Source organism: Liolophura sinensis, chromosome 6, assembly GCF_032854445.1.
Source record: "Liolophura sinensis isolate JHLJ2023 chromosome 6, CUHK_Ljap_v2, whole genome shotgun sequence".
NCBI classification, from domain to species: domain Eukaryota; kingdom Metazoa; phylum Mollusca; class Polyplacophora; order Chitonida; family Chitonidae; genus Liolophura; species Liolophura sinensis.
The window spans coordinates 54,131,281-54,153,420 of NC_088300.1; the positions used below are offsets into that span (position 1 = coordinate 54,131,281).

The window sequence follows — 22,140 nt, forward strand, 5'->3', positions numbered from 1 at the left end:
GGTATTGTTTCATCATGCCAGGTGTGTTGAGCCACAGCTATTAAAGAAGGCCCCAGTGTGTATGCTGCTGTAGTGGATGTGTGGGCAAAGAACAATATGTACAGGATTCCATAGTATAAGCCAATGCTTGTATATTCAGTATTCCAGTGCTTTGCATAGGCCAATATGTGTAGAGTTCCGTTATCTGTATCTGCCCAGATTGGAATGTTTGTAAATGTTTCCCAGTACTAATAATATAAGTGGTCATCAGGGGGTCCATGCATAGACCATCATCGTTAGAAGGAAGCCATATGCCTATAAGGAATTTATGTGTATCTGTGTATATATAGTACATTTATTTATCTGTCATATTGACTTGATAAAAGTAGTTTGGTGCGCATTATTCTTTAGAGCGCATATAACTACTGAAAATTGTGATAATAGCCTATTGGTTCTTTGTTCTAGCGTATAACATCTCCTATGACATGTAAAGGACAGATCTCTTAAATGTAACACTTCAGCTCTAAATTACTCTTTTGAAAGGGTTAAAAGTTTGTTAAATGTGTAGAAACATGATTTGGACCTTAAGTTCCCGTAAATTATGGATTTTTAATATGTGAAAATGGCGTTCAGGAAGATTACATGGAAAATGACTCCCGGATGTTCAGAAGTCCTTTTTCTTACAAGTGTGTTACGTACTGCACAGGTTAGTAACATTGATCATGGTTTCTGATATGCTCATGCAAGTGAGTAGGAAATCATGTAATGCAGTCATAACAGACCAGTCTGTGGCCTTCACTGCAGGCTCTGATGCCAGATCCGTGTTCTTGTCTGTGTGGGCTGATAAACTTTTCATATCCTGAAACTACAGATGAATGTGATGTGATATGCATGCAAGTTATTATTATACCACAAGACTGGAGAAATGAAGTAGTTTTCCACTTAGATAGCAAGATGTCTTTGAAACTATCAAAAAGGATCCAGTGATGCTGGATAAATTGAAGAATTGTTTTAACTTTACCCTTTGCAGGAACTACATCCACTTACAAATCAGATGGCCATATCAAACTTAAATAATTGCTGTTCATACAGAGTAATGAGTTTAATCCTTAATTTTAGAGAAGACTTCATCAGTTAGCTGTGCCTTACCTGAAAGCTTCACATAAAAGGCACAATATAAAGTGTGTTGAAAGACTGTTCTGAGAGAATTTGGGATGCAAATTTCAAAATGCCATGGGAAAGTGTATAAATGCTATGCTCAGAGAGAAAACAATATGAATGGCTGCAGTAAGCTAAATGGCAAAGATTAAAACTATCTTAAATATTACCAAAAATTTACTGAATGTTAGTCAGCATATATCTTGATATAACATACACGTGTACAGCACCATATGTGCATTCCCTGTGCTGTACATAATTCGCACTCCTCACAGCCACCTCAATCCTACCGAGTGTACAACAACCCACACATGGTTTGTTTTCTGGGTTAGACATCATTAAGTTTTGTACCGGAAAATGAAATGAATGCCGTTACAGCATGGGAGATGCCTGTTTTAAATTGGGTTATGTAGAGAAATCAGTGCTAATAATTCATGTCAGTCTAAGCATCCTTTCTCATTGTAGTATATGTAACCATACTTAACCACTGTGAGGGCTTCCTGGCGATACATAGGAAGGTCTGTCAGCAACCTGCAGATGGTCGTAGGTTTCCCCCGGGCAGTGCCTGGTTTTCTCTCGCCGTAATGCTGGCCGTCATTGAAGAGTGAAATATTCTTGAGTACGGCATAAAACACCAAGCAAATACTGCAGTAAATAAAGACTGTGAGGTGAAGTGATTTAAATTAAATAGCCATGATTTCCTTGTTACCATGACATAGCTTGGACATTGACCATAGATTCAGACGGCTTCAAGTTCAGTCAGAATCCATCTACAGTATTCAACAACAATAACAATAGGGTTTTAACTTAGTACTTTTGGACACATGTTAGCCTTCTTTGTCATAAATGAGGCTTCAAACCCTATTGTTTTGTTTTTTTGGGGGGGGTTTTTTTTTTCTTTTTTTGTGTTATTTATTATTTTTGTTTATTATTATTACCGGTACTACATTTATAATGCTATCCACACTTTTGCAGGCTATTTACAGGCATTTTTACCTAATCATGAGAAGTAAAGCCTGCCTAAAGTTAAATCCTTTGGTCATATGTCGGTTTGTGTTTAAAACCATTTAAACATCTAAAAACGTGACTCAGAGGTGACTAGATTGTAGTGAAATGTGATATGCTGTGAGACCTTCTCTTGGGGCATGTATTACGATTGCACTCAGCTTTTGATGATCTGTACATTCACTGTTGATAGAATTTCTCAGGAAAAATCACAAGGACAACTATGCCAGACATACATGTGTAGAGGGTTAAAAATTTACGCGCTGGTGAAACCAAACTCAAGTTCTTTGATTTTGACATTTGTTTAAATTTCGCTCTTATCAATAGTTTGCCATAATAAGTCATTTGCATTTAACATTTCCTACTACTTATGTATTTTACATATGGAATTACCATTTGATAATTCTGCAGCAAAACAGACTAAGCCCTTGATACACTGGGTCTACATAGCATGCCACCAAAGCTTATGTGCAGGTTATGTTTAATATAACTACACATACTTTTGGTCTCATTGGAATTAGAAGTCATAGATGGATGTTTATTCCAATGATAGCCATTTGCAGTTGTCTAACAGCCCAGCTAAAGTTGCAGTGCGAATGTATTATAATGATTGTATTAAGGCATCAACTGCTTTGTATTGTATTTTTTCAGAATTTGTGCCTCACATAAAGTCTCAGAATTACATGAAGAGAGCCTTTTGATAGTTAAGCTACTGGTAAGACTGAACTCTTCCTATACAGAAGGGTATTTTGCCACCTTTGTACATGTATGAGATCACACCGAGCGTGTAATCAGTAATGACGCAAGTTGAAGTCAATATTGTAATCTTATCTTATTGATCCGAGTTCACCTCATACCAAGATAAGACAGACGCGTGTATTAAAGCATGTGTTGTATGAAGCCTATTTATAAGACAAAAAGGACAAGCCTTGTTAAGGATTTATTGTACCTAGTGCAGCTGATTATAATAGGAGAATATTCAACTAGGTCTGATATGTATGCTTTAATTTTAAACCTGAGGTCTTTGGTTTAGCCATTCAAAAGTGCCATGATAACCCACTTTGCGTTTATGTTATAGATCTTGTGTTAATTGTACAGTAGTAAATATAGTTAGATGTACTTGTCCAGACATAGGAGACCATTTGTATAGCCAAATACCCTATTCATCATGTTGTCATTTAAAATGACTTTTTGTGGTTGTGCCAACTAAGTTTAAGTTTTGTAGTATGTTAAGTAATTAATATTTAAACATAATGTATGTGCTGTTCCCTATAATGGTTGTTGCCTGGGTATTTCTGGTCATAGTGACCATGTATAGGAACCCTGTGATGTCTGTTTACGGGTTTACCGTCAGCGTTCACTACCCTAATGGGCTTTGTCAGCTACAGGAAACACATCTGGTCATTCACACAGCACCAGAACCGTCCCTGTCTAATTGAATGACTATACCTGTAAACATGAAAAAGTTATCTTATCTGTTCTTTGGTTCAGCAGAAGTGCTGTTTTGTGCAAGTTTTGCTTTCTCTTGCACAGGTTTAAAAATTCTTTCTTTAATTGTACTTACAGAAGTCAAATTTAGAGGAAGTTCATAGATCAAATTAGTTGCATCCTTGTGGTCATTTTAGCGTTATCTTAAAAGTTCCAGGAATTACATGTATGTTGTTTGTTTTTGGGGTGTTTTTTTTATTTTCAGTACTGGTATGCAACATGCTCAAAGTTAAAAACAAAACTGACAATGTATGATAGCCATATTTGATGTCAGACCTCTACTTGGAAAACAAGCTTACATGTAGTTTAATCAGATCTTGTCATCCAGCCAGAATTTTTGAAAATTTAGGCTTGTTTTATTGACAGCTGTCATGTACTGTATATACCTTGTACATGTAGTGTAAAGTATGTGCAAGTCTAACAGAATAAAAGCTGTGAGAATTCCATACCAAGTGTTTATTTCCACATTTCTTGCGCATATTAAAATAAGTGAATGTGGCAGGATTTGGTGTCTACATGATTATTTCTGTGGTGTTTTACGTTTAGTGCCTTAAATTTAATGAGTATTTCCCTCATCAATCACTACAGCAATCAGACTGTTATATATGGGTGCAGAAAAATCCAGGTGGAGATCAACCTTTTGTTGTTTAGACTTTCAGAAGAATATTAGAGCAGCTGGGAGCTGCAGATCCATTCTAACTCAGCAGTTGCTCCGAGTTGGAACACCGTTTACTTTTCTTGACTCAAAAACATTCAGTTGTATTCAGTTCTTGCGACCCATTGCTCAAGCTTTGTTCATACACGTAGGTCGACCTAGTCTAGTAGGACCAAGTTACCTACAAGCATAAATCAATCTATGCCTATACAACCTGAGTACATGGGTAGTAGTACTTCACCTAAGTACATGTAAATAAGGGTGAAGCAGAACCATTTCCTAAGTAGGGGGCAAGGGTTCAAGTGCCTGAATATTAAAAATTATCACTCCAGAAAAAAGAAAAAGACTTTCTTGTAAAACAAGTAAAATCTAACTCCAAATATTAATGTAATGATGTTGCACTTGGACTTGCCTAAGAACATGATGAGCATGTAACTACCATTGTGACATACGCCTTCAGTGCTGGCTGCCATGGTAGTTATGTGCACATATTAAAACACTAAGAGGGTTTCGTAAGCAGGATAAATGGACCATAGTCTATATTTTGGTATTTTTTACATTTATTTTATATTTAATATTGTATTTCACTCACAGGGATATTCCTGATTGTGACTCTAATACAATGATAGAAATACAGACCGCTTCATGACTTTGATATTCAGAGTTATATTAACATAAACTGACTTTCTGAACTGCTGGATATTTCACTTGTACACAGGCAGTCTGGTTTTCAAGAGGAAATGGAAACCAGGTTCATGTACCTGATCAATCTGACCGGCATGAGCGGATTCAAACAGGCAGCCCTGCTTGCTCACTAACTTGTGACCTTGTGGCAGAGTCAACATTAAAGCTTTTGGTTAGTTTTCATACCGATATTTTATAAATATTTCCTTTAGCTTGACTTGAACATGCAACCCTTCTCAGTAACTGACTAGTGATCTTATGGCGAAACAAACAAACATAATAGCTTAGTTAGTTTTCATTATTTTATATACAACTTCTCACATTCATTTCCATGGATGGTAAATCCAAGACGTACAAAAAAAGTCAACATCACCTCAAACGGACAATACTCTACGTGCCTGATTATTCCAATTACACTCATGTGAAAGACCTCAAATGTGCAGCGTCATTCTGAAACAACTCTGATCATCAACAAAATTAGAAAAGTACACATGTACTTTCATTGTCTAATCAAGCATAGTCTTGCAGCCTCCATAAAATTTTAAATCTTGTTTTAAGTCATCATGGCAGATTTCTTAACTGAACATAGCCTTATAAACACAAAGCCAAAATATTATGCTTTAATTATAGCAGCTTTTAACTCACAGGCCTTCACTAATATATGTAATACTAAAAATGTTCCGTCAAAATTAGATACATTTAAACTTAGCCAATACAGATTATAATCAATTTTCTATTTTTGATTGAGGTTGAAATCTGTAATCAGTGGTAAGAAGTCAATAACATTCATACATGCACAACATTCAGACTTTTGATTATAACAGTAACATTATTTATTTACCATCAAATCAACACTCTCAGATATGCCTTGAGATCAGATCATGCATATTTCTTAATACATGAAAATATATAGGATCACTAACGTCTTAAAGATCACACTTAATGAGTTGGACAAAAATGCCCAACAGAAAATGACTGCAGTTGAATGACCTGTCCCTGTCATCATGACTTGTTTACAATCACGTGTTCCCATACACCTGCTTTATGTGCATCTCTATCAGACTACAAATAATAGGCTTGATAAACTTGATAAAACAGTACAAGTGACATCCTGTTTAACCACATTTCATAATGTATCTAAGCTGCTGACAACAATGAAGGACAGCAGACTTCATAACATCTACATATATTCTGATCATAATGGTTTAAGAAAATTTCATCCAGCGGACATTATTATCAGCACTGAATTTTGCCATAAGTATACATCTTTCAACTTATTAAATGAACAAAATTTTCCATATTTTCCATATACTCCCAAATAATATGCAACTATGGGTACGCAATGCACTAAAGTACACTAAAGTACAAGAATTCAACAAGAGTGAGAATTTCATGTAAATCAATTATTTAATGAACAATTATCACATGTTTTAGGTTATAATTTCCTATAAATTTTCCTTTAGAAGAGTACTGATTTGAACAGTAAGAGACATTTTCATTAGAACATGAAACAGATTGTGTTTGTAACTTCATAAAAATGGTAGAGCTCAAAAGGAGACTACAAAACAATGGGAGAGCACAAAACAGACTAATGCAGCCTTGGACCTCAAAATATTGCAATAAAAAAAATTAAAAAAATATGTTGAAAAAACATCCTCCCCCAAAAACCCAAATTAGGAACTGATTAGGAACAGTTGACACAGTGACTTCTAAATAGGCATAAATTTTCTTTCTTCTTATTATAAAAGAATAAAACAACAGTGTGATCTAACCAACAAACACCAGCAGTACATGCTGTTAACAGAGAAGTACAAAACAAAATCAAAAATCTCTTTCTTAAGTTCATGAAGAACAGAACATGAAAATGACGAAAACACATGCTTTGGATAAAGTACAACAGTTCTCAAGAGATTGGATTCAAGTCCAAAAATGTCAAGTTTTCTAAAACGTGATTGCTTCTTCCCTTTTAGGCCAGCATTAAAATATTACACCACACCCGCCAAATTCCCACTCCTCTTTGCCAAACAACCATTTTCTCTTTGGCCAAAACTTTTACACTGGATTGCGTTCATCACTTAATTTTTGGTGTTGCTGCTATGGCTTCTCCAACAGTTTTTTCAGGTCTTCAAACAGCTGCAAATATACAAAAACAGATATGCGTGAAAATCTGGTCATACCCTGAAATGATCACTGCTCCTCATTGTCAAAGCCTACTTAAGAAGAAATTTGTACTTCTCATGATAAGGTAATTCTCATGAACTGCTGTAATTTTCAGGGATGGACACTAATGATATTGAGGAATGTTTGCAAGGTTTGTTTCTAAAAGTGAAAATGCATCATGTAAAAGGATTTTGGAACTACTAAGAACTTAAAATTACGTCTTTCTTTTACTGTGTAAAGATTCTAAAGGCACACGTGTGTCAAACAATTCATAACACTTGTCATAAAGAATATAGCACACGTGAAGCATTGACTGACTGACTGACTGACTGATTCCTTATTAACAATGTACTCAGGAATTTCTCTTTTATATGACAGTGGTCAGGTTTAAGGTTCTCAAAGATGATTTATTCATTGGAATGGAATTTTATGCTGTACACAAGAATGTTTCACTTAAACAACAACAGCAATCATCATGGTGGAAGGAAATCAAGCAGGGCATAAGGAAACCCTTGAAACTGCGTTATGGTCTTAAAACTAAATCAGCTGATTTAAGGCTGAAGTAACACAGCCTCATACTCAAGTTACATGCTATTCTCAAAACTGTACTCCAATATGGGCTGCCTTCAAATGAGCAGGTAAGCCTTACCTTTAGCACCCAGGCACGGTTGTGTAAACAGGCATCCAGTACACTAGCATTGTCTTCTGTCTCTTCACTCTCTTTCACCAGGTTCACCTGTAGAGAATCAGGATTACAGTTCACTGAAATATGTACATCAGAAAAATACGAGATCTTACTCGACACCATAATCTTAGAACATTTTATAACGGTCCTGATTAAAAAGTAAAGGAAACCAGATAGAAAGCGCAAGAAAACCAGTGCAACTTCTGACAACTTCTGATGTGCACCTGATCACATTTATGGACTGATTCTCTGTACCAGATTTCAACACTGATTCCAGGTGTGATAAGACAACTCAATGGGTGCATACTTTCCCCTTGTCCCTGACTGCAAATGATCATAAATCATTCCTCAATTTAATACAACCCCACATATAACTGGATCACAACCTCCTACTATAACACATTCAAAGAAATTCACAGAAATTGTTAAAACAATGAAGAAAAAAGGCTGGACTGATGGTTAGCTGTTTTCAGGGGAGGTAACAACACACAGGTCCTCTGATACCAAGTCTAGCTTTACGGCTGAGAAATTCACTGAGAAATACAATTTAGCCTACCTTAGCCACACATCTTTTGTATAAGTTATATTTGTAATGCACAAGACTATGATATGTCATCAAGTATGTCGTGGCCGTCTTCCCAATCAAGAATTCCTGAAATCAAATATACACACGTCTAGGTTAGCAAACTGAACATGTTCACAAAGAGGAGGGACCTGACTTTCATTGACTAATTTAAGTCAGCTTTGCATGTTACCTGTAATTCTTCAACCACTAAACCACTTTTTCAAGTGGAATTCATGCATACAATTATTATGAAAATGACGCTAAAAATGATTTGTTTGTTTCATTAAAGATGCAAATTTCATAAAATCGTGCAAAGTTATTTCTCTACACCCCTTAGTTCTATCAGGATATTTCAAAATATTGGTTGCAGAGGCTGTTGAAAACGTTGAAGAATTAGAGTAATTGGCTTTGAATGCAACTACATGGAAACATTTCAACCCATCAATAGAAAGCCATTTGTCCATAAATTTGTGTTGACAAGAATTTACGTCACAGACACCACTGCCTGTTGCCAGTTGCCAGCTCAGCTTAAAACAGTACCAAAAGTTTATGGCCTTGAGTTACATGTAGCAGATATAGTCTGTGCTTCAGACATGGACGTACAACCAGACATGTACACTACAATAAATAATAAACATAGTTTTTCTTTGCCTATAAATGGTTATGACAAATCCAAAAGCTTTCCTTGCTAGGCTGTACAGAATTTCTTGATGCTCTGTAATTCAGGCTATATTTGATGTACTGTAATTCAGCCTATATGTGATGTACTGTACCTAAGGCCATATGTGATGTGCTGTAATTCAGGCTATATGTGATGTACTGTACTTCAGGCCATATGTGATGTACTGTAATTCAGGCTATATGTGATGTACTGTTATTCAGGCTATATGTGATGTACTGTAATTCAGGCTATATATGATGTACTGTAATTCAGGCTATATGTGATGTTATTCACACAAATTTTCATGTATTCACCAACTAAGTACAGCAGCTTGATTAGTTGTCAGAATGTAAAGAAATTACAGGTAATTTAATGTACATCAACAAAAACCTGTAAACACTGACAAAATTCTTAATGTCACTACTCCAATAATTAGTTCTAACCGCCCATCCCAACCTGTAACTGGTTATTTTACACAGAAAGTAGCATACAATGAAAGCTAAGAAATTACATTTGGTAGCAACGTTACCACGGAGCTCACCTATACGAGACATAAATGTAAATCTTCAGCTCAGTGAAGACTTGGTATAAAGTATTGATGTCCTGAATTTGGTAATTTACAATAATTTATATGCACACAGAGCGTCAGTGACGGAACATCCCCCTCATGTCAATGTGATTTATATGCAGGTAAACTTTCTGGTCAATACACGAGATACTTTTTGAGATACCACCCCTAACATTTCCTTTAACATGGATTCCTATACACAATACATAAAGTCGTGAATTTTGTAATTAGTAATTAACTTGAAAACAGCAGACCAACAATGAAATCCCCTTGTGATATCATGGTCTACATGTGTGTAAAACTTGAGCTCAATACAAGCAGCATTTTGTAATATACTATCCCAAACATTTTGTATTAAATTGCATTCCCCGTTATTGGACGCCCAGACGAAGGCGCTGACGCAGACATTCAGAGTATGAAACCCATCTCAAAACCATGAAGAGAGCTTGTTTAGTTATCATGGAGTGCCCATCTCTTACCTCCGAAGAGGATGTGGTAGTATTTGGTTGTTCAGACAAATCCTCACTATCATACGGGTCTCCAAACAGATGCACAGACTTGATGGCTGACTGATGAATGTCTCTACATGCCTGTCAAGGTAAGCGTTTACGTTACAAAATATTCGCTATAAACACAATTAACTCATGGGTAGTACTTGGCATCACATTAGACATTACACAAAAAATCGATGTCATCCTGCACTCAGGTTCCACATCAAATGAATTAATCAAAAGAATGTCAAAAAATTGACAGAGTAGCATGTTTTACAAGATTAAAGAGAGTATGTCAGAAATTGACAAACATAGTGACTTACAGAGCTGTCTGTCACAGCTAAAAATGCATATGACTACCAGTGAATTTAAACGTTTAAAATAACCATAATACTGTTTGAAATGTATCATTCATGTCTTAGATACCAAGGAAAACATTAGTTATATCTTAAAACAATATTTTGTCTTTAGTCACCTTGAGAGAATAGTGAGAAAAAGATAACTGTAATTCTTTAACCTTTCCAAATGTTTGCAAGGTGTTTATTCAGGCATCATTCCGCGTAGACTGATAAAATTACACATTTTGTGAGGTCCTGAAATTGGCCAACTGATATTGAAAAGTTGCCCTTTCACATGCAAAAAAAAGTTGAGGAATTAAGATAGATATGAATTCCCAACAACCTACATATATCAGCAATACCTGAGAGCATAAACTTACCTGACAATTCTGCTTGAGGTTAGGGCGGTCTAATTCACGGACATGAGGTCTGTTCTTTACAGCCTCCTACAGTAAATAAAATGAGTTTTACAAGCGAGAACAGAAATATTTTTTACAGATACAGATTTAACAGGGAAGAAAATGAGAAAGCTGTACGTTCCTAGACACCCTTGCCAGGTCACTCCAATGCAGTGTTTGAGTTAAACAAATGATTTCAATTGTCCATGGCCTAGTGCAAAGTCAACAAGAGAATTAACATTTTTTTTACTTTAAAAGCGAAAATTTTATCGGATATTATTATAAAGACATTATCCTATTATTATTATTAAAGATAATATATAGACTAGTTGAATGTGGAACATTTATAAAACATCAGGTTTTTCTGCAAATGCAGAAAAAAATCAAACCTTAAAACTCTTGTTCCATTTGACTTTCTTCTGAATTTTGGATATTCTGGCTTGAATCATTTGATCGACTTTATTCATATGTCCTAAATAAAAATCATCTGAAAAGAAATGGTAACATGCAAAGGTAGTGCAAAGATCTATTTTAAATACAATAAACAATTCTTTTCCTGAAGTTATAAGGTAGCTAAACTTTCACTTACTTAGTTTCTACCTAAACAGATCAGTTAAACAGGGTTTTTTTTTTTACACTTGAAAAGAGATTACTGATGGGAATTAAAGCATAAGTCATCTGTCGGCTAGTCCATTAAGTTTCAAGTTATTATAAACAACTTTAGAGAAGGGCTTCTTACGGTACAAGGCAAAGATCACGGGTATCTTACCTTCTGAGACATGTATGGCCTTGAGAAAGCCAGGTTCTAGTGCCTGACTCAGTAAGATTTGTAAAAACACATTAAAACTTTCAACCATAGGATCATCCTCATAGCGTCTCTCCAAACTGCAATGAGAGAATACAAAATGTATTTAAGGACTGATCAATCTTATCTCAACTGGACCATGTCTGTGATTTACACTAACACTATTCCCAAAGCCATGACCACCACACAGTTCATGAATACTACTCATTACCCTGCAAAAATATTGTCATTAAACATACTATCATTCAAATCTTAATCATTCTTAGATAAAGCAGAAAGGTCTTAAGATTACTCTCTATGGACGGGTTTTCACCCACAAGTTATTAAAGTCTTTTTCTTTCCTTTGATATGTGTTTGTCACCTGGCATTTTCATGTTATAAGACTTGTGAAAAAGGAGTAAAGGAACTTAAACCTAACCCTGGTGAAACCCTCACATCCTGCAAATACCTCATAGACATGACAATAGCCTGACAGCCTGTACAAACTACAAGCATATATTTCACAGCAGGGCCTCAGTGGTAGTACAATTCTATAGAGAGTGTTGCTATACTCATCTGACAAGCACGCCACACAATAACATTTTATTAAAATTACAACATTTTGCTTACAAAAATAGCCCTATGGGACTGAAGAGCCCTGGAAGACATGGAAACATCTGGAATCCTGGAAGACATATCTCACAATGTAAAGTCTAACTAAAGTCAGTAATACATGAAAGTGTGACTCATGTAAATGCCAGGTAAGCAAAGAGCGTTTGCTTAACATTTTCTGTGTCGTTGGACCTATAGCATATGGCTACTGCACAAACACTGGGAGTAATACATGCTTGCAGTTAAGACTGGCTTATTTAAGGCAGTCTGATGTTACAATACAGGCCATTTTGATATCGATACCGATACACTCCTGTGTATGATAAAGACAAACCACAAGTTGTTTATTTCTCTCTTTTAAACACTTTGGTCCAAAAATGTTCCCAATAACATAAATGAACAAACTGGCATATAAAAAGTATTTTCTTGAGGCCAAAACTCATCAGTCTGCTAGACTCATGAGTATAAAGGCAACATTTGTACAGAAAACACATCTTGACTTGCTTGTTTTGTTTTCATAGTGGCATATCAGGTTCATACCAACACCGAATTGTGCAGAATGTGAAAAAGTGAAAATGCTGAGGCATGGTAACAGAAACCGTGGATAGTGATGGTCTAACCTTCCATCTGTGGGAGGTTTGGGCCGGTCGTTTTCATCCACCTTCACAATCTCATGCCGCTTGTCTCGTAAAATCATGTTCACTTTCACGGGCTGAAACTGGTCATGCATCCACGGAGTCCAGCTCGAATACTGCAATAAAAAATATCCTCATATTTAAGTCGCTATATAGCAAATAGCTCTTTAGGACACTGAAGACTTTAATGATTTTAATGTAAGCCAAACACTTTACGTGTCACACAGGTAATACAAAAATGGCCTTTGTTCTCCTGGCCTACATTATATTACATATGTTGAAGTATGTAAGAAACATTAGCTCTTGTAACGTAAAATAAAAACGTTAAAAATACTGTAGCACCCTGATAAATCAGCAAAAGCTCTATGGAGGTATCTGCATATTTCTAACACACTAAGTAAACACAGTGAAAGTTTTCACTAGGTAATCAGAATTTGGATAAAGTTTCCATAACAAACTGGAAGTCCAAAACATAATCCATCACACACCTGTCACCCTGAAGAGCAGACTGATTTGAACATTGCAGTAATGTCTTATTATTATGTCTTAATGTTTTCTAGGAATCACTGACCGTAAATGTTGACTTATGTTTCACCTCCCCCTTCTCTACTATTAGCTCATACTTCTGTAGCATTTTTCCATCACTGACTCGCCAAACTGGGAAGTTCTCATAGTTTGTCAAATCCCTTTTTTCTATGAGAAATGTGCCACGCTGAAAAAAAAAATGAAACATACTTTAGCAGGAACTACTAACTATTTGCCATCTGCTGGAAAGAGCTAAACAGGAACATCTGACTCATCATGCAACATAAATTAACTCCTGTTTGTAACAATATATGCATGCTCACTCGTCGTAGAGTGGTCTGGTTATTTCAGGGAAAATATGTTCAGAACGCTGATTATATCATTTAAACAAGAAAGACTTGATTGCGGTGGAGAAACTTTGTAAAGTCCAGAGGGTACCACCTCACAATGCAATGTTACCCGAATACTACATAAACTAATACACATGCAGTTAGCTAAGCAAGGGAAAGCTCATCAGAAGTTTGTACTCACTCAACATATAGCAACATTACATATGTGGGCCATTATTTACCGAACAGCATGTAGTTTTAAAAGGTGAGGTAATTCACAGAGAAAAATCTGCATACAAAGTGTTGCTAAAGTAACCTAAGTTCCTCTGAAAAGCTGGGGTCAAGGCATCTAATTTAATTCCAGCTTTTCGTGACATCATAAAACCTGTACTACTGTACAAAATGACCTACCTGATATTCTTTTGGGGGTGTCTTAGGTTTGACAGGTGTGACAGCATTAACTGTTGTCGGTGTGACTGTGTCTGTAGCTGTGACTGTGGCCGTGTCTGTGGCTGTACAGGGTGGGGAGGGGGACCGCTGGGGTTCAGGGCTGGGGCTCTGCTCAATCTCCTCTTCCCCATCATCCTCCTGACTATCACTATCCTGGTCAGAGTCTGAGGGTGGACGGACTGGCTTAACAGCTTTCTTTACCTTCTTCACCTTTGGGGCTTGCCTGAGAACATATGCCACACACAAACCTATACCACATTTACCACCAAACTTATTTACTCACATTACTGGTATTGTTGGTCTGTTTCTTTATGAAATATGAAATATTATAAAGAAAGTAAGTTAACATTTGGCAACACTGCAATTCTAAGTGGGAATATTTTTTTAACACTATGTAATACATCTATCAAAGATAATTTTTATATGTTCTACACATCTGTTACAAAGTAAAATTTAAGTCATTTATTTAAGAGAAGTTATCAGAATATCAAAATTACAAAATCTAATCATTTATTCATTTAACTTCATTTATTTGTGGCGTATGGCATAAAAAATAATACCTGAGCTACAATACCACTGTTTATGGATGTCCAAAGCATTTCAAATCTAACCTAAAGATCTACATGTACTTCCTGTCTGATTTATTCTCGGTGACATAAAGGTAATGGAATCTGCAACTGTTTGAATGAGAATGTGAGCTCATCCAGATTATCAGAACTTCTCACCCAAAGCTTTTTGCTTTGTTCTTGGCCATGGTAGGCCCTGTGATCCGCCGTTTCCTGAAGGGCAATACCACCGAGGTCTGTTTCTTTTCCTATCATAAGAAAATAAATGTGACTGGTTAAAAGTAAAGACAGAATAATGATAGAAAAATCACCCTTCAGTTTATACAATTTTAAAATACTGTTAAAATTCAACTTTTTGGAATATCCTAATAAGCATTTTTTGATGTACCTGGACTATGAATATTTACAAGTAATATTTTAATATTTTACCAATACATACATGCATAGCCATCCCCTAAAAAATCTCCTAACTTTTGCTGTCCAGGACATTATTTAACTTACATGAATATTTCCCCTCAAATTAGCATTTTTCAAGCCATGCATTTTGCATTATTCTGAATGATTCACTTTCAAGTTCAATGTAAAGTCTGATTAACTACTTAACAGACCTTTTCAGGCCTTCATATGCCTCTGAATGTGCATTTTACATACCAAACTTTTGGTGAAATCCAGTATAGTAGTACCACATATAACAACTTCTGCCTGTCACACTGACTTACAGCAGCAAATGGTGTCCAGACAGGGTCTTTGTCAGAGTCATAGTCAACCTCCTCCTCTGTAGTGTAGGTGGCCTCCTCCAAATCCTCCTGCTCCTCCTCATTCTTTGTCTCCTCTTCACTCTCATCCTCAGCATAGAACCCTGAAGCCGACAGGAAGTTACAGCAACAGTACCATGAAATGTTCAGACACACACCTGCTTCTACAGACATCATGAGCAGGTGTTGCAAAGCGAATGAAATGTTATGTCGTCACGAGAAGGAGTGCTGGAATGCGGAATCCATCCAACAAAGGCTGGCTACACAGGATTCTGATTCAGGGTACTGGTCCAATGAAATGCTTGGTCAGTCAACTGGGTGTAGCAAGGAGCCCCATTTCATGGACACCACCATCCGTAATTGATGGAATGCAGTAATTTACAAAATGTTAACACTTTTTCTACCCATTTCATTGGTCAATATGCTTTAGTCCTGTGATAGGATTTATATACCTATTTGTTGCTGAACATCAGACATTTTTCACTGTTATGATACTGTCATATAATCCAGTCATATAGCCATTGCTGATGGAATTTTTAATGACCACAGCTTGCAGCACAAAGGAGAACATGGCCACCTAAATGTATATGTACTTACGTTTGCTGCTGCTGAGTCTCTCCAATGCCTGTCTTGACGACTGTCTTCTCAGAGGTACTGTCTGTTCTGGGACATCGGAGTCCAGCATGCGTGCACTGGATTCGTCTCCTTCTGAGCCACCTGCAGGGGGAACACCAGTAGAAAGTTTCGATTTCTTGCCTTTTCGTGAAGAAGCTTGCTCTACTTCTTTTGCTTTTTGCTTACCTTTACGACCTTCACTTAGATGTTTCCACACACTTGTGGAATTTTCTTTTTGTGAAGTTGAAGCTTTAGAAGGGTTTTTCTGGATTTCCTCCTCAGATAAATTTACTGTAGGTTCTGTTTTCACTCTTCTCGGCTCTGGGATGTACTTAGGCATGGGAGGACGCTTCACAGGGGACTGGGTTACACTAGACAGGGTCTCGCCTTTCTTTCCGCTCAGAAAGTTAACAAAAGAGCCCAAGAATGCTTGAGAACCCGAGCTTGAAAATTTTGGTCGATTATGACTTAGATTTTGAATTTTGGCAGTGTTCACTGGACTAGGAGCAAGATGCTGAAAGTCCTCATCAAATTCTAGGTCGCTAGTGACAACTGCTGGGATTTTCTCTGGCTCTTTTTTCACCTCAGCCTTCTGTGCCTGATGCCTACTCAAATTACAGTCTGCTTCCTGATTTATTGCACCATCTCTCATATCACAACCACTGGTCACCATTTCTGTGTCTTTGTAACTCAAATCACCACTATCTGAAAAAGTCATCCCCAAGTCATTGCCATTCTGCCTATCCTGATTCAGTGTATCTTCACACTTTAAGCCCAAGCTTGGTGGCTCTAGCACTGGTTTGCTTTCAAATAACTCTCTGCTGAACTGTTTGTTCTCACACAGTTTTTCGACATTTGTTTCTTTCTTAATGGAAATTACTGATGTTGTGATTGGTTCATTCAGTCCACTAGTCGTGTGTAAATCTTGAGCCATGAGCTCCTGCTTTATATCTGCCATGTGGGATTTGGCGGGCTCTAGCCAGGGATGTGTTTGTCCCTCGTGTGATTTGGACGGGTGGCAAGCAGCCTCAAGAGCTAGTCTGTTATCCTGTAGCGTGTTTGAGATTTGTTTATTCTCACTGGCCTCCACTGGTGCTTGCTGCTTCTTTTTTCTACCTTTGCTCTTTCTCGGTTTGGTCACAGTGGTGGAGTCTGCCACAGCCTGTATGGTGGGAGGTGCCGAATGGATCACCGTGGAGTGACAAGAGTCGGGAGCAGAGCCCTCTGGGGGGGAGGAACCTAGTGCTGGCGGGAACGGGCTGTTATTAACCTGGCAGTACGGAGGAAATGTCAGCGGAGAACTGTCAGATTCATGAGAGTACATAGACCCATGATGCTGAGTAACTTCCTGTTTCACAGTATCACCATGTTGCTGCATTAGATGAGACTGATGGCCGGCTTGACCATGAGACTGGTGTTGTATGTAGGACTCCTGATGCTCATATTGAGTCTCCTGTTGCTCAAATCTGGACTCTCGTTGTTTATACGGGGAGTGTTGTTTGTACTTTGTATGTTGCCACTGTTCATGCAGAGACTCATGCTGCGCATTTCCATTGTTAACTTGAGCATCAGGTATCTGGGTATTCTGGGTATATCGAATATCTGAAGACAGGAAGGGCTGATTTTGGTGTGGTGTATCAGGTGAAGTCTGTTGTGATGAGGGCTGTCCCAAGAATTGGTTTTGGTGTTGGCTGTAGTGAAAATGTTCCTGCTTAATTTGGTTCTGATGTCGCACAGGTGATAAGATCTCCTGTTTAATCTGATTTGAAAGGTGCATGTGTGGTAATGTCTCTTGCAAATGTGATGGTGTCTGTTGAAAATATTGGTTTTTATGTTGCACTTGTGGCGATGCCTGTTGAAAGTGTTGATTTTGGTGTGGTGCTTGTGGGGATATCTGCTGTGAGTGTTGATTCTGATGCTGTGTTTTTGGTGAGGTCTGTTGTAAGTATTGGTTTTGGTGTTGCACTTGCGGTGGTGTTTGTTGCGCATGTTGGCCTTGATGTTGTGTTTGTGGTGAAGATTTTTGTAAATACTGGTTTTGATGTTGCGTTTGTGGGGACATCTGTTGTACTTGTTGACCCTGGTGTTGCATTTGTGGTGAGGTCTGTTGGAAATGTTGACTATGGTGTTGCATTTGTGGTGAGGTCTGTTGAAAATGTTGACTCTGATGATGCTTTTGTGGTGAAGTCTGTTGAAAATGTTGATTCTGGTGTTGCGCTTGGGGTGAGGTCTGTTGGAAATTTTGGTTTTGGAGCTGTGATTGTGGTGATGTCGTGGTATGTTGGAAGTGTTGATTTTCACGTTTCATTTGAAACAATGTATCCTGACCACGTAGTTGTCCTTGAACTTGTGGAGATTGAGGTTGTACATGTGGGGAGTGGTGTTGCGAATGAAAATTTGTATGTACTGGTGAACATTGTTGTGTGACATAATTCTGAGGTATTGATGATGGTTGATGGAGACTCTCTTGATTTTGTGGCACTTCTCTTGAGGACAGTTGCACATGATCACTGTTATTTGAAGGAATCGATCCTTTGCTCTTTGATCGCCTTTTCTTAGACTGTTCCTTGGGTTTTTTCTTCTTTCCCTTCTCTTGTGAAAGGCTATCCAGCATCTGAGTCTGTTGTTTGCATAAATTATCAGAATGTGAGCCTATGGAGTCCAGATCTTGAAGAGATATGGTACTGAAGTTATCATTGTACTGGTTCTTGGTAACTGGAGGGACAGGACTGACGGGGTCATAGTTCACGTCTGCCATGCTGGAGGGTGTCGTCCTGATGCTACTTGTGCCATGGCACTTACCAGAGAGATCCTCACCATAGTGGCCATACAAATTTAAGTTCCCAGAAGGTTTGTGCTTTTCGGGCGAAGGGGAACGCTTATACAAGTCTGCAAAAGCATGAGGAGGAGATTTCAGGTTGGGATTTGAGGGCTCTCTGCTAGCTGGGCTGTGACAAGATTTAGGGTGTTCGGAGGCAATAACCTTAGCCAGATAGGCTTCCTCATACACCTTCCCCGTATATGGATCTTGAGACCTGGTGGTTTTCATCTGAGACTGGTGTGCAGGTGACACATCACTAGGTCCATGCTGAGCACGTGTCAGACAAGACAAGTCCTCTGCTTCCTGTAATCTTCTCATATCTACTCTCTGATTCTCAAGTGACATGTGTGCCACATGGGCGGAATGATTCTGAGCTAAAGGACTTGTGCTTGTGCCATGGTAAGGTTGGACAGGTGACACTGAACTCATTCTTGGCAGATCATTACTGTAAGCTAAGTCAGAAAAATAGGAATCTCGGAGACTGTTGCTTCTTCTGGCACTGTGGTTTGGTGGGTCAGAGACGTGACGCAACATCGAACTGGCACAATGACCAAGACTGTAAGAGCCAATATCGCCGAGCCCAGCCGAATTAGTGGGCAAAAAGTTTGACAGCCCCCAATCTTTACCCTCACTCTCACTGTTCAGTGAGGAAGCGTGACTAGATAAGCTACTGGGGTAGGAGTTTGAAAGATCTCTGGTTGGTAGCTCTGATGAGAAAATGGGCTTAATTTCTGGCGAGGTGAGTGAAGATGGAGGTAAATAGCATGAAGATGGCACAGACATTGATACCGCTGGTTCATGATGCATTCGTGATGCAAGAAAAGAGTCCATCGGAAGACTTGTCTGACCAACTTGCATGCCTTTGTAAGGTGGCTGGCTGGCATAGCCGGCTTGCAGTGGGTTTACGGTGTCCAAGAACTGTGACATATTATGCAGTGGGTGGCTGTATGGCATTGGTGTAAGGCTCGCCAGAGGCCTGGCTGTGGGCAGGGCTGTGTGGGCTGGCGACAGAGGGGATGACAGGCTACCCAGACCTGTAGAATAAAACCAAAACCGGTACCAATTCAAAACATACCTAGAATCTCATCAACAGAAAATTCTAAATATATTTGGAAAACTTTGAAATTTATTTTGAAGAGGGTTTATACAAGTACATCTTTAATTTAATTGATGGTTCGCCTACCACCAGCAACTGCCCACAGTCTGCAAGCCAAAAATATGAAAACAGATGAGTAACATAATACACTTGACGCATTACCTTTCTGGTGTTTGTTTCATAATCATTTATTACCTTATTTTAATTACATGTATTCAAATATTTCCACCCAACTAAAAAACAATTCTTCTGACATGAACACCAAACCTAAACATAGAAATCATTTATTTTCAAGCTTGCTGAAAGGAAACCCATTTTTCTGCTAAATACATATTTTAACACAGTATATTGGCTGAGAAAATCAGTCAGCTAGTATGGTCCCCACTTGATAAAACATTTAACAATCTGAAACCATCCAATTTATGCATTCTCTAGTTTCAGAAAGAGGATATTTTGAACCATTTGAATTTTAACCATTATGATAATATTATGACAGTTACAAAATTCAGATGGATAATTTTTACACAGGGTTCCAAATCAATTAATAATCTCACATTACAACAACAAATTATCTTTTCTTACTATCCATGAATACTTTTCTCTGCTGAATATGAAGCAAATAAAAGTCACAGTGACCTACCTGAGTTAAGAGCCTGCTGCTCAAGGAGAGGCATGTCATATCTGTTGTGGGCTAGTTTTCCATAGTTCTGGTTATAGTTTGACCAGGAGTTAGGATCCATCGCGCCACCTGAAGGATGAAAATAAGATGTAATACTGTGATATGGTACGGTGGTACAGTATCTAAAAGATACACTGATCACATCAGATCAAACTTTTGGCATCCAGATGTTGTTAACTTATATCCGTGCAATGGCTTCCCATCTGTTTAGATAAATGTACTTAAGATTCAATCTGATATGATCCTCATCACTAAACTGCCACAAAAACAAAAAACCTTAACCAGTGTACCAAAAACTTACCTACACCATATCAGTGCCTAGTCTACTTTCAAGTTTGCATTTATCATCTACAAAAATTCGCAAATGCAGCTGCAACTTCTGTTTATTTGACCTGTTCTTTTCTTCTCATCACATGACTATAACAGCAACTTGAACTTCCAACATACCCCCAACATACATATTGGTGTGGGCAAGTTATGCACTCAGGCAGTGGTTATCTACATGAGATCCTTCAGGAAAAGACTCTGAGTCAGTTACATTGTATTGGATTAAGCAAGACAGTATCTCCTTCTAACAGAGAAGTTCCACTGTCTACATATTTATAAGGAAGTATTTGGATTCGAAATAATCATAACCTCATGTTGAGCAGTCACAATTATGGTTTATCTTCATACACATCAGTTTACTCATGGGTTACTGCACTCAAGACTGTGGAGCTTTATACGTTACCAGTTCCAGTAGGCTTACACATAAAATAATTTCATTTTGAAAATCAATTCATACTACCTCTTTCTTACAGCGTTAGCCCTGGTCAGACCTATCTCCATAATTTACCTGTCATATTTTGTGTTCCATAAGAAATCCATTATTTTATTTTGTTGTTTTTTTATTCTACACCTATTCTAGCCACAATTATCGGCTTTTCCATCTGTGATCTTTGAATTTTTGAATGACGTTCAAGGCATTCAACTCCGGTACAGTGGCCTACGTCAAGCCTAGAATAACCCTTTCTGGCGTATGTAATCTCTAGCCTTAAACAACCCTTCTTGGCGTATGTAATCTATATCTTCCAAGAGCCATTTGAAGTTACGACAATATAGCGAATGCTTTTGATTCCAGCTGTCAAACCGCTCAGACGTAAATAAAGGACAAATATTAACCTCTTCTTGTCGAGCCGTCACCAGTATCTATCCATATTCTCCACCATGTTGAAGCGTGACCTTCCCAGAATTCAACAGCCTCATCCCACAGGAATTGTTTAATAAAATCTCAGTAAGCTTTCTGCCGAGAACAATTTCGTTGCATATTTTTCTGCTGAGAATGACAATGCACCACACGAAAGTATGCTTTGAAACTTAAAGTACATCTTTACGGAAGAAAACGACTTACAACAACAACGAGATGCACTGAGTGACCCGGAAGTTGCAGTCCGCTGTA

At 37.9% G+C, this 22,140-nt stretch overlaps 1 protein-coding gene across 1 annotated transcript; it reads right to left on the minus strand.

The window, feature by feature from the left end:
- Positions 1-5,257: 5,257 nt before the first annotated feature.
- LOC135467753 (glutamine and serine-rich protein 1-like) lies at positions 5,258-21,900 on the minus strand. Its single transcript, XM_064745588.1, has 15 exons — positions 21,864-21,900; positions 20,664-20,771; positions 16,089-19,961; positions 15,456-15,595; positions 14,896-14,984; positions 14,132-14,393; positions 13,438-13,578; positions 12,852-12,982; positions 11,605-11,720; positions 11,225-11,322; positions 10,818-10,883; positions 10,088-10,198; positions 8,371-8,466; positions 7,779-7,865; positions 5,258-7,102 (listed from the first exon to the last, which is right to left on the minus strand). Exons 2-15 carry the CDS (start codon positions 20,761-20,763, stop codon positions 7,064-7,066), a joined length of 5,349 nt encoding a protein of 1,782 aa, XP_064601658.1. The 5' UTR covers positions 20,764-20,771; positions 21,864-21,900; the 3' UTR covers positions 5,258-7,063.
- Positions 21,901-22,140: the final 240 nt, after the last annotated feature.